General features: G+C 42.0%; 1 protein-coding gene across 1 annotated transcript in view; it reads left to right on the forward strand.

Annotated features, from left to right (window-relative positions):
* Acoxl (acyl-CoA oxidase like) overlaps positions 1–13570 on the forward strand; it is a 297983-nt gene that overhangs the window by 27658 nt on the left and 256755 nt on the right. The window contains exon 4 of the mRNA XM_032902341.1: positions 12278–12361. Within this exon, the coding sequence (XP_032758232.1) occupies positions 12278–12361 (84 nt within the window). The remainder of the gene's footprint in view (positions 1–12277; positions 12362–13570) is intronic.

Consider the following 13570-nt stretch of genomic DNA (forward strand, 5'->3'; position numbering starts at 1 on the left):
TGTCTAGGAGGTGATTAGACTCTGAAGATTGTGCTTCTGTGTTAGTCAGGGTTCTCTCTAGATCAAATGGCTCTTTATAAAAATATATGAATGATCAGTACATACAGAGAATAATGTCTGATATCACTAATATTAGGGAGTTGAAGATCAAACCTTCAGTGAGATAAATATTCCTTTACACCCTTCAACACAGTCGCCTATAAAGACTGAGATGATCTCTCAAGGATGGGAAAATGTGAATTTTATGTGTTGCTGGTGCTGGGATGAGGATGTAAAGCCATGTAGTCTCTGTTCAAGACACTATGATTTACCTAAAGGATTAAACATTTCCTTAAAAATTAAATCACGTGATACACACACACATATATGTATATACATAAATGTATATAAACACCTCTCTCTCTCTCTCTCTCTCTCTCTCTCTCTCTCTCTTTCTCTCTCTCTCTCCAGAAGAACAGGGCTTTCTTTGGGACTTCCTTATGTCAGGGCTGCTTCTGGAAGGTACTGCTTATCAGTTAATTCTTCCAGGAAAGACCCTCACAGATCCACTCTGAAGCTTGTTCCTTAGTTGATTCCAAATCCATACAAGCTGACAACCGACATTTAACATCACACCAAGTTCACAGAATAATAGCTAATGTCTGTCAGCAGAGGGAGGAATGAGCAAGATAAGGTATATAATGCAAAAAAAAAGTTTTTTAAAATAAGGGGAATCTGACACCTGTTATGTGGATGACTCTTGCAGGTATTGTAACTAATGAGAATGACACTGTCACAGAGGACAATTACTGTGTGGCTTTATGTGAAGTCTGTGTAGAAATCGGATTCCGGAAGACAGAGATTCGAGTAGGGCTTATTATGGGCTGGCGAAAGGAAGATGAGAAAGATTTTTGTTTTGTTTTGTTTTCTTAGATTTATTTATTTATTATGTATACTGTGTTCTGCCTCCATATATGGCTGCAGGACAGAGGAGGGCACCAGCTCTCATTACAGATGGTCATGAGCCACCATGTGGTTGCTGGGACTGAACTCAGGACCTCTGGAAGAGTACACAGTGCTCTTAACATCTGAGACATCTCTTCAGCTCCAGATGAGGAGTTTTTAACTGGTTTGGATTTTCACTTTGGGAAGGTTCAAAAGTTCTAGCGATGAATAGTGTTGTTGGTTTTAGAACACTGTGAGTGTACTTCATTCCTCAGAGCTGGATTCCCAAGAGTGGCTGAAGTAATACTTTTTTTTTACATATGCTCGCACTAACTAAGTTACTAAAAATCAAGCATGGGAAAGCATAAAAGGAAGAATACAAGGACAGATAGGAGACCTCCCAGTTATGTGATCTGGAGAAATGCCCCAAGGGTCAGGGAGTGGATATTGGGGTAATGAACAGGTAGATGGAGCGGGTATCCCAGGGAGGAACATACTGCTCAATAGGGAGGTATGCTGTGAGCAGAGAGAAGGAAGACTTGGTGAACCAAGGAGGAAGTGTTCGTGACAACGAAGGGAGTTGGAAGGAGTTTGGTTTTCCTCAGAGTGATAAAATGGGGAGCTTCTAGAAGCAGTGAGGGGAGCAGGGCATAACCTGATCTATACCAGGAGCCTTCCTAGCAGCTGGGCTTGAGACTGTGTTCGGGGCAGGACTGAAAAGGAGAAGCATCGAGTGACTGTTTCAGTGCCCTGAGAGGGCGGGGGTGCTAGCCAGGGCCAGACTGGCTAGTCAGTGACTGAATTAGAGCTTCCTCTGGAATTCTATTGGAAAAACAGTGGGGTCTGCGGATGGATGGCTAGACACAAAGGAGAGAAGAGTGAACACTGATCTGTGCTTGGCGCCATGTCGCCAGGAGGTAGTCTTTAGTTATGATTGGAAATTTGAGATGTGTGGGGATAGGATGTGGAAAGTCACGGCGACAGGAATGAATTAAGAGCTGGGAAGCCAGAGGGGGATACAAATGTGTTGACAGAGAACAGGAGGCTTGAGACTGGTGGCTTCTGGGAAAGGATCAGAGTGGAGATCACTGGGGGCTGACTAGAGAAATCGGTCCCGAGCAGAAGAGAACCACAAGTACTTTTTATAGCTATACGATATGCTGTACAAACTATGCATGGTGATACATGCAAATACCCAAGTAATCTCAGCATCAGAAAACTGAGGCAGGAGGATAAAAAATTCAAGGTCACTTTGGGCTACTCAAAACAAAACAAACCAAAAGAAACAAAGAAATTTCTCCTAGGAATACCATAAAATAAATACTGTTCCCTATTTTATAGGCCATGGGCTATGGGGCTAGTGATGAGAGAAAAAGGTAAACTTACCTTAAAGTTAAATGCTAGAAGGAACGGAGGCAAAAGTCAAACAATTCCTGCTAGATTTCACAGCCTAAGTGGGTAGCATTCTATCCCACATAGTGTTTTTGTTGTGCTGAGGCAGAAACAAAATCTGGGAGAATAGGACTGCATAAATTCAAGAGAAGTAGGTGGCCTCCTCTGTCTTCCAAGTGTCTGTGGTCTATTGGGCCAGCGCTGATGTGGAATAGTTAAGTGGGGGACAATGCAAGGCCAACCCACCTGGGCAAGCTGGGATGGATGCTGGCTATAAGAGGCTGCCAAAGCTTCAGTGGAGTAACTTTATGTAGGTGTATGGGATTAGAAAAAAGCTACTCTAATGAGGGTTCCTGGGCACAAGCCACCCTGACTTTTGAGTGTGGGGGCAAGGTATTGTGGTTTGTTATTTCTTAGCATGGGTATGGATAACACTATGACTTCTTTCCTGCTATGTGGCAAAGGTAGGCTTGAACACAGGACTGAAGGCCAACCATCAGAATCTGTCATTGGGACCAGCAAGCAGGCAAGGGATGTCATGGAGGTGCAGAAGTTAGGTTTCAGGTTTATGCTAGCCATGTGCAGCTGAGGTCATGACTTCTATGCCACATTGGGCTAACCACTATAATGTTAATTTCTGTTCCCTGCACTGGGACCATCTTTTTCTTTTCTTTTTTTTTTATTGGATATTTCTTTATTTACATTTCGAAAGTTATTCCCTTTCCCAGTTTCCTGTCCCCTATCTCCTCCCCATCCCCTTCTTCTATAAGGGTGTTCCCCTCCCCATACACCCCCTTACTGCCCCTCCCCCCGACATTCTCTTACACTGGGGGTCCAACCTTAGCAGGACCAAGGGCTTCTCCTTCCATTGGTGCCCAACAAGGCCATCCTCTGCTACATATGCAGTTGGAGCCCTGGGTCAGTCCATGTATAGTCTTTGGGGTAGTGGTTTAGTCACTGGAAGCTCTGGTTGGTTGGCATTGTTGTTCTTATGGGGTTGCAAGCCCCTTCAGATCTTTCAATCATTTCCCTAATTCCTCCAATGGGAGTCCCGTTCTTAGTTCAATGGTTTGCTGCTAGCATTCGCCTCTGTATTGGACATGTTCTGATTGTGTCTCTCAGGGGAGATCTTTATCACTGTCAGCATGCACTTCTTAGCTTCATCAATCTTATCTAGTTTTGGTGGCTATATATGGGTCACATGTGGGGCAGGCTCTGAATGGCCGTTCCTTCAGTCTCTGCTCTAAACTTTGCCTCCATATCCCCTCCTATGGATATTTTTGTTCCCCCTTTTAAGAAGGAATGAAGCATCCATATTTGGTTATCCTTCTTCTTGAGCTTCGTGTGGTCTATGGATTGCATCTTGGGTAATTCGAGCTTTTGGGTTAATATCCATTTATCAGTGAGTGCATACCATGTGTGTTTTTCTGTGATTGGGTTACCTCACTCAGGATGATATTTTCCATTTCCTTTCCTTTGCCTATGAATTTCATAAAGTCATTATTTTTGATAGCTGAGTAATATTCCATGTGTAGATGTACCACATTTTTTGAATCCATTCCTCTGTTGAAGGGCATCTGGGCTCTTTCCAGCTTCTGGCTATTATTAATAAGGCTGCTATGAACTTAGTGCAGCATGTGTGTTGTTGTATGTTGGAGCATCTTTTGGGTATATGCCCAGGACAGGTATAGCTGTGTGCTCAGGTAGTGCAATGTCCAATTTTCTGAGGAACCTTCAGACTGATTTCAGAATGGTTGTACCAGTCTGCAATCCCAACAACAATGGAGGAGTGTTCCTCTTTCTCCACATCCTCGCCAGCATATGCTGTCACCTGAGTTTTTTCTTAGCCATTCTCACTGGTGTGAGGTGGAATCTCAGGGTTGCTTTGATTTGCATTTCCCTTATGACTAAAGATGTTGAACATTTCTTTAGGTACTTCTCAGTCATTTGATATTCCTCAGCTGAGAATTCTTCGTTTAGCTCTGTACCCCATTTTTTAATAGAGTTAGTTGGCTCTCTGGAGTCTAACTTCTTGAATTCTTTGTATATTTTGGATATTAGCCCTCTATCAGATGTAGGCTTGCTAAAGATCTTTTCCCAATCTGTTGGTCACTGTTTTGTCCTAATGACAGTGTCCTTTGCCTTACAGAAGCTTTGCAGTTTTATGAGGTCCCATTTGTCTATTGTTGATCTTAGAGCATAAGCTATTGGTGTTTTGTTCAGGAAAATTCTCCCCAGTGCCCATATGTTGAGATTCCCCACTTTTTTCTTCTATTAGTTTGAGTGTATCTGGTTTGATGTGGAGGTCCTTGATCCACTTGGACTTAAGCTTTGTACAGGTGATAAGAATGGATTGATCTGGGGTTGGGGAATTAGCTCAGTGGTCGAGCGCTTGCCTAGCAAGCGCAAGGCCCTGGGTTCCGTCCCCGGCTCCAAAAAAAGAACCAAAAAAAAAAAAATTGGATTGATCTGCAATTTTCTACATGCTGACCTCCAGTTGACCCAGCACCATTTGTTGAAAATACTATCTTTTTTCCATTGGATGGTTTTAGCTCCTTTGTCAAAGATCAAGTGACCTTAGGTGTATGGGTTCATTTTTGGATCTTCAATTCTATTCCGCTGATCTATGTGCCTGTCTCTGTATCAATACCATACAGTTTTTTTTTTTTTTTATCATTATTGCTCTGTAATACTGCTTGAGGTCAGTGATGGTGATTCCCCCAGAAGTCCTTTTATTGTTGAGTATAGTTTTCCCTATCCTGGGTTTTTGTTATTCCAAATGAATTTGAAAATTGCTCTTTCTATCTCTATGAAGAACTGAGTTGGAATTTTGATGGGGATTGCATTGAATCTGTAGATTGCTTTTGGCAAAATGGCCATTTTTTACTATATTAATCCTGCCTTTCTATGAGCATGGGAGATCTTTCCATCTTCTGAGATCTTCAATTTCTTTCTTCAGAGACTTGAAGCCTTGTCATACAGATCTTTCACTTGCTTGGTTAAAGTCACACCGAGGTATTTTATATTATCTGGGACTAGTGTAAAGGGTGTCATTCCCCTAATTTCTTTCTTAGCCTGTTTAGCCTTTGCATAGTGGGAGGCTACTGACTTGTTTGAGTTAATTGTATATCCAGCCACTTTGTTGAAATTGCTTATCAGGCTTAGTAGTTCTCTGGTGGAACTTTTGGGGTCACTGAAGTATACTATCATATCATCTGCAAATAGTGATATTTTGACTTCTCCCTTTCCAATTTGTATCCCTGTGACCTCCTTTCATTGTCTGATTGCTTTGGCTAGGACTTTGAGTACTATATTGAGTAAGTAGGGAGAGAGTGGGCAGCCTCAGGACACACAAAGGCAGAAGTCCTCTGGGACAGGGCACTTCCAATTTCTGGCTGTGCCCAGTCTCCCAACCAAAAAGAGTCCAGGACCAGATGGGTTTAGTGCAGAATTCTATCAGACCTTCATAGAAGACCTCATACTGAACTGAACTGATCCCGTCCCACAGCTCCCTGCTCCCAAATCCTGTAGGGGAGAGAGCTGAACACCCAGAAGTGTGGACCATCCTGAGACCGCAGGACAGACTGCCACTTCTGTCCACCTTTGCCCACATCTCTGGCCCAAGAGGAAACTGCATAGTGCCTCTGGACACAGGAATACAGGACCCCTCAGCACCAGGTACCGGCAGTTCTGGTCTATACCTGGAATTGAACTGAACCGGTCAAACAGCTCCCTGCACCCACATCCCGTGGGGGAGAGAGCTGGACCCTCAGAAGGGCAGAAACTGCTGAGAAATCACAGGAGACTGCCCTCTGCCCACATTCCCAAAACAAGAGGAAATAGCCTAGTGCCATCTGTGACCCCTGGGCACAGGAACCTAGGAGTAGTCAGGGTCAGGATCCTTCCAGTTCTTCCCTGGACTGAGAGCTGAAAGCCAGTCACTAGGAGCGTCTATACACCTGAGAGCAGAGCACTCTGTTCCCAGAACCAGCTGAAAGAAAACAGGTCTACAATAGTGCTGACACACAGGCCTACAGTAGGGTCAAGCCACCGTCAGAAACAGCAAGACAAGTTAACACTAGATACAACCTGATGGTGAGAAGCAAGCGTAGGAACCTAAGCAACAGAAACCAAGACTACTTGGCATCATCAGAATCCAGTTCTCCCACCAAAGCAAATACTGGATATCCAAATCTTGGAAAAGCAAGATTCAGATTTAAAATCACATTTTATGATGATGATAATGGAGGACTTTAAGAAGGACACAAATAACTCCCTTAAATAGCTTTTTCTTAACCCATGTTTCAAGCCTATGATGTCAAGTTTGGAGAAGTAGAACAAATTACAGATAGAGATTATAGAAAAATTCACAAAATTTGCTGGAAAAAATGCTGAACATCCACATTATTAAGGTAAGACACATTCACTTTAGGAAGATTAAAATAATACACACACAGAGAGACTCGTAATACCATATATAATTAAATTGGACTTATGTATGCCAGGGTTGTCTTTTTCAGCATACTTCCTATATATTTCTATATTGCTTTTAAAATTATTTTTCTGTCCTATGTTGGAGTCAAATAGATAAGGGTTCACACTTGATTTCTTATTGAGAAGCCCAAGCCCTTGGGTGACTTTCTTGCTTCTCTGAGCCCTAGTTTCCATCACTCACTTCAAAGGGTTCGTGAGAGAATCAAATGCCATCCTCTGTGTTGGTTTTTCTGGGTGGTATGGGCAATATCAATTGTTGGATGAGCAATCGATGATATGATGATTTATCATCCAGCTTTTAGGTAGCAATCTTTTTATCTTCCAAAATGTCAAGTGACTTGAGCAATAGTTGTCCAAGGGCAAAATAGATAAGCAGTCATTAGTTCCTATTAAGACTGTTGCCAGATGCTGTACTTTGCACAAACGGAAAAAAAAAAAAAACCCTAATCCATCAAGCTGGTAAGGCCAATAAGATAAAATTCATTATTACATGCTGTTAGTATTGACTAATTGTGTGATAACTTTTTAACTGGAATGATTTCCAAATGTAGGTTCATGGGTAGGGGCTTAGTAAGAGGCATCTGCTGCCAAGGGAACATATCTCATGTTTGAGGCAAGAACTTGGAAGAATCTTCCTTTGTCAGAATGCTGAAATAATGTCTTCATGAAATGAAAACAACCCTTACATAAAACCATGGCAATGTCACCTCTTTCAGTCCTGCTCAGTTTCGCTCCTGTTTTAGGAGCATTCAAAGTTCCTGGGACGACAGAAGTACACAGATAGTGTCCTTTGGATCAAATGTTTCCGGCACTCTGCTCAAATACTCTACTTCGTGATCCCGGTAACCATCACGGAACATGAAAGCTGGATATAAAAGCTGCACCGGAATGACTAGATTTTCTTGAGATGGTAGTTGGATCCAATTGGAGGCTTTATTTATTGGGGAAGATGTGACCTGAGACTGATTTTTCAAGGTGTTCTGGGTCCATCATTACAATTTACATATCAATCTCAAACACACAGGATGTGCGAAGGACCTAGAATGGTTAAAACAATCCCATAATAAAGCAAGGCTGGTGAGCTCTCACTACATGACTTCAAGCTCAATGGAAGCTTCTAAGAATATGCAGCTCTGATATAGGAAAAGGCACACACATCAAGGGAACAGAGTAGCGAGGCCCGGCAGAAATATACATCAGTTAATTTACTCTTGATAGTGTGGCCAAGGCAACTCAACAAGAAAAGTTCTCAACCTTGTTGATTTTTATTGAGGAAATACAAGTCTTTTAGGGACACCTCTGGGTATATAAGACTTTTTTTTCCTCTCCAGAATTTGTGGCAGAACATCACAGCATAGAGATCTGCTACATAAATGCCCCAAAGGAGAGTATTTTAGGACAAACTGTCTACCTTCTGTTTGAGACTGAACTTACTAAGCAGATGTGTTTGATGGCATGGGCTACAAGATATAATTAAAGTTTGAATATATTATCCATACATTTATAAATTTACTATTTAAAACCATAAATTTGTATGATGATATAATCACTGAGTTTCCTTTGAATGTATGAAGTCTAAATGAAAGTAGCTATTGACATAGCAGAGATATTTAAGAAGACACAGAAAAATACATTGATTAATGTTTGATCCCAATCAGTAGAGATAGTCCAGTTAGTGCTGCCAACTTAACGAGATGATAAATTTGCCAATGAGGAATATTAATTAAACAATTAGGAAATCAAATCAAAGACAAGATAAGAGAATTTATGTGTGTAAATAATGTCAGAATATATGCCAGCAACACAGTCAATCACATCAAACTGGGTCCAGGATTTGGAACTTTGATCTGACTTTTGAAAATGGACCAGCCCAAGTGCATACTCAAGTTAACACCAGGGAACGACAAACTCCTCCTGACGTTTCCCATCAGGACTAATAACAAACATAGCTGTCTCATGTGGAGACTGGGGGAGGGAAGTTATCATAATAAACAATTTAAAATGCTCCAAGATGGATGAATTCAACACATGTGCTTGCAGTTACTTTCAAACTTGTGAGCAAAAACGGCCACAGTTGGACGTTACCAGTAACAAAATTATATTCCTGCATCAATAATGTGAATGATCAGAATGAAGAAGAAAGAAAGCCATCCACCCTTGATATTTCCAAGGCATTTACTATCATCTAATGTCTATTTATCAATCATCTTTCATATATTTATCTAATCTATATCTATCTATCTATCTATCTATCTATCTATCTATCTTATCTACCTATCTACCTATATCTATCTATCTATCTAATAATTATTTAGAGACAGAGTTTTTCTATGTACTTCTGGCTGGTGTGGAATACCCATGCAGACCAGGATAACCAGATCTTTCCTCTGCCCCCTATGTCCTGGGATTTCATATGCACAGGAGATCTGTATACTTTTGGTGGCTTGGGTTTAGAAAAAGCAGAGCAAGTTGTTGAAGGCAAAGGGATGTTTGTTACTGTGACTATGGACTCAGGAAGGTGACGTAGGGGCACCTCGACAGGATGATGTTGAGTACTCTCTGGTGGCACAAAATAAGATAGGTCAGTGATGAAGTTTGGGCCACCAGAGTCCTTAGTAACAAAGGACAGTGAAAGGCGGTAGTAAGATATTCTTGATAGGGCTCTGAAGCTCTAGTTTCTGACCCTGGCTTTGACACTCACTAGGTAGCTCTGGTTGGGCAGGTCACTTGATTTTTCTGAACATTTTCCGTATTTTATGTGGGGTCCGGGTGGTTGTAAGGATTGGTAAAACAGAGGACACTGGGCCCTTCAAAAATATCTGCTACAGTTGTTTTTCATTATCTGCTTGTAACTGACTCTTCAGTGCAAGCCCAGGCTGGAGCCAAGCAATGATTTCTGTGAGACCCTCGAGATATTTTAGGAAATAATCAATACAAGATGTGTTGGGTTGAAGCCATGTTGAGAAGCATAAATCTTGACAGTATGTTGTTTGATAAAATTAATAATGCTTGAGAGAAACATTGTAAAAACCTGTGGGAGGGAAAAATATGGAGTATGCCTAGGGAGAAAGTTGAAGCCAGTGTGGAAAGAGTCATCCAAAGAAAGTTGGTCATCATCCTGATGCTGTAGAGACAATATACATCCACAAGCATACCCACACAGGAGTGTGTGCATAGAAACACAGACATGTGCGCATATTCAAAGGAGCATGTACATATCTATGTATGTATGTATGTATGTATGTATGTATAGAAGCATGCTCACACATATATATGTGGAAGTACATGTATAAAAATATATATAAGATAGATGTGTCCACACCTGGATATACAAATACATGTTTGCAAAGACAGATGCACATACATGCACACATGAGCTACCAGTGCTAGTTTTGTTGGTGGGTCCTCAAAAGAAACTGACCCATGAGGACAACTAGCATGAATTCCAGTAATGATAATTGCTAATTGTCTATTCAAGAGGCTACCACCGTCTCAGAAAATGTTGCTCTTGGATTGTATTAAAAAGTGTGTGTGTGTGTGTGTGTGTGTGTGTGTGTGTGTGTGTGTGTGTGTGTTGGCTGTCTTTCTCTGTTATTCTCCACTGTATTTTTTGAGACTGGCTCTCTCATTGAACATGGAGCTCAGTAATTTTGCTAGATTGGCTGGTTAAAGCGCTCCTAGCAGCCTCTGTCTTGCCTCGCTGGTGTTAGAATTACAGTCACCTGCCACTGCACCTGGCTTTTTACACAGATGCTAAGGACACAAATTCATCTCTCATGCTCTTACAGTAAGCGCTTTGACCCACTGAGCTGTCCTGAGCCCTGCTCTAGTTTTTCTGTAATTAAACAATGGACAGCAGTATGCTCACTGGGCTTTGGAAGTTGTTGATGTGGACAGGCAGTGAATCAGCAGGGATGAGAGAATCAGCAGTGATATGAGACCAGGATCACATGGCTTTAAAATCATAAATCAAACCCAGGGGTGACCTGTGCTTAAAAGGAGAACATGGCTTTTCCTTTATCTAAAATGTTCCCAGATTTTCTGAAGGATTTTCTGGTGTTGCTGTGTGAACACTTGGAGAGGCTAGGCAGGATGTCTTGGCTGCCTACACTATAGGGGAAGCATTCTGGGAGGCCAGGGACAAGCTTGGAAAAGCCTCGGGGGCAAAGCATCTTTCCCCAGGCTGACTTGCAGGCAGGAGCAGTTGACCTTCTGTTGGGTAAGAAAAGAGGCTGTGGACTTGTGAAGCAGAAGGTAAGGACTCTTGCTGCCCACCCGGGTGACCTGACTTACATCCTTAAGACCTATATTGCTGCTGTAGGAGAGAACTGACTCTCAAGTCGTCCTCTGGCCTCTACACATGTGCTGTGTAGTACATACCCCTAAATGTATATATGTATGTTTGTTTGTTTATTCACTTTACAACCCAATATCAGCCTTCCCTCTCCTCCCAGTACCCCTTCATGCAAGTCCTCCCCCCATTTCTCCTTCCCCTTCTCAGAAGGTTCCCTCTGCGTGTCACCCACCCAACCTAACCAAACTCCCCACCCAACCCTGAACATCAAGTCACTTTAGGACTAAATGCATCCTCTCCCACTGAGGCCAGACCTTTGCCCCCGAGGCTTTACCAAGCTTGTCGCTGGCCTCCAGATATGTTTCCCCTGCAATATAGGCAGCCAGGACATCCTGCCTAGCTTCTCTAAGTGTTCACACAGTGATACTAATGTGAAAAAATTTAGGGGAGCAGGCCACAGGTTTACGGACAGCCTCTGCTCCCGTTCCAGTTGTTGGGGGACCCTCATGAAGACCAAGCTGTTGGTCTGCTGTGTATGTGCAGGAGACCTAGGTCCAGCCAGTGCTTGTTCTTTGGTGGGTGGTTCAGTCTCTGGGAGCCCCCAAGGATCCAGGTTAGTTGACTGTTGGTTTTCCTGTGGAGTCCTTTTCTTCTTTGGGTTCCTCATTCTTTCTCCCAAGTCTTCTGTAAGACTTCCTGAGCCCCATCTAATGTTTGGCTGTGAGTCTTTGCATCTTTCTCCATTGGCTGCTGGGTAGAGTCTCGCAGAGGACAGTTATGCTAAATTCCTGTCTGCAAGCATAACAGTATCATTAATAGTGTCAGGGGTTGGTTCTTGCCCATGGATCTCAATTTAGGCCAGTCATTGGTTGGGAAGGTTGACCTTTGACCTCTATACAATGTGTTGCGCACACCCCTAAATAATTTTCATTTTAAAATTTAATAAAAGGGAAAAGAGCCCTTCAGTACCACACCCAGATTGGCCAGAGGCCACATTGATACAAGATGAAACATTTATTTTCCAAAGAGTGATGTGATTATTTCCCAACTTAAATCATTTTGTGTTGTTTTATTGTGAAAGTATTATGTATATCACATATTATTTAAAATATAAATTTCAAAGGTCAGAAGACCACGAGGAAACCTTCACATTGGGTCTATTATATTTTTCAGGAAGAAAAAAGGAATAACTTCATCAGCCAAAGCTTTGTCCTGGGAGAAGTGCTCTGCATGGTGGATGTGTCCATGTCTATAAAGGTGAGAGGCTCTGGGCAGCTCAGCCTATACGTACTCACACTCACTGGGGATGAAAAGGAGTGAATGACATCACCGTGAGCTCCCAGTGCAGTCATTAAACAGGTGTCTGTAAAGTGGTCCACAGCATGATTCATCTCCCCGCCTTCCCCTTTCTCCACCATTATCCATTCTTTAGTCTTTGCTCTATGTTGTTTGAGTTCAAGTCAGCAGGCCTTGAACTCCTGCCTCTGACTCCCAAGTGGTGGCATTACTGGTACACTGGTCTGATACTTTTTTGTTTGGTTTTGCCTATTGCTTTCATTAATATACATATTGTATATTAATTGCCTACTCTTGTTTGTCTTTTTTTTTCTTTTTCTTTTCCTTTTTCTTTTTTTGAGACAGGGTTCCTCTGTGTAGCCTTGGCTGACTCAGAACTCAATTTGTAGACCAAACTGGTCTCAAATTCACAGAGATCCACCTGCTTCTACCTTCCAAATGCTAGGATTAAAGAGATCCGCCCACTTCTGCTTCCCAAGTGCTGGAATGAAAGATGTGTGACACAACCACCCAGCTTCATTTGTTTTATTTTCATAAAGACGGTATCATAAATGTCTGTAATTTACTTTCCTCACTTAGATGTCACTGCTGAGATGTATCTATGCTGTTATAAGTCCTTGCTTTCATTAACTTAAATTATTTAAATATTTGAATTTGAAATATAAACTCTTTAAATTTTATTTATTTATTTATTATGTATGTGTCACATGACGGAAAGCAAAGCACTACCTACTCTTTCATCCTGCAACATGAAGTCAGACGGCATCACTACTTCTGCATCACAGTGACCCAAATATACACTGGAAGCACCAAGAGAGATGATTTATTTTGGTTCATGATTTCAGCTCATTTTGGCAGAGAAGGCATGGTGAAGCAGGTGGCACCATTGTGGCAAGAGTGTGCAGCAGACTCATAGAGGACCAGGAAGCAAAGAGCAAGAAGTGGGCAGGGGTAATGCATCTCCAAGATGCTCCTCTTAGCATAACCTTCCGGGATGTGGCCAGAATGATGTGTGTGTGTGTGTGTGTGTGTGTATGTGTGTACATACACTTGCACATGTATGTACATGCATATGAAAGCCAACCTTGGGGTCATTCCTCAGCTGTATTTTTATTAGTTAACTAGTTTTATTAGTTAATGTATTAGGGGTAGAGGTAGGAGAGTAGCCAG

The sequence above is a fragment of the Rattus rattus genome, chromosome 5 (genome assembly GCF_011064425.1).
Source record: "Rattus rattus isolate New Zealand chromosome 5, Rrattus_CSIRO_v1, whole genome shotgun sequence".
NCBI classification, from domain to species: domain Eukaryota; kingdom Metazoa; phylum Chordata; class Mammalia; order Rodentia; family Muridae; genus Rattus; species Rattus rattus.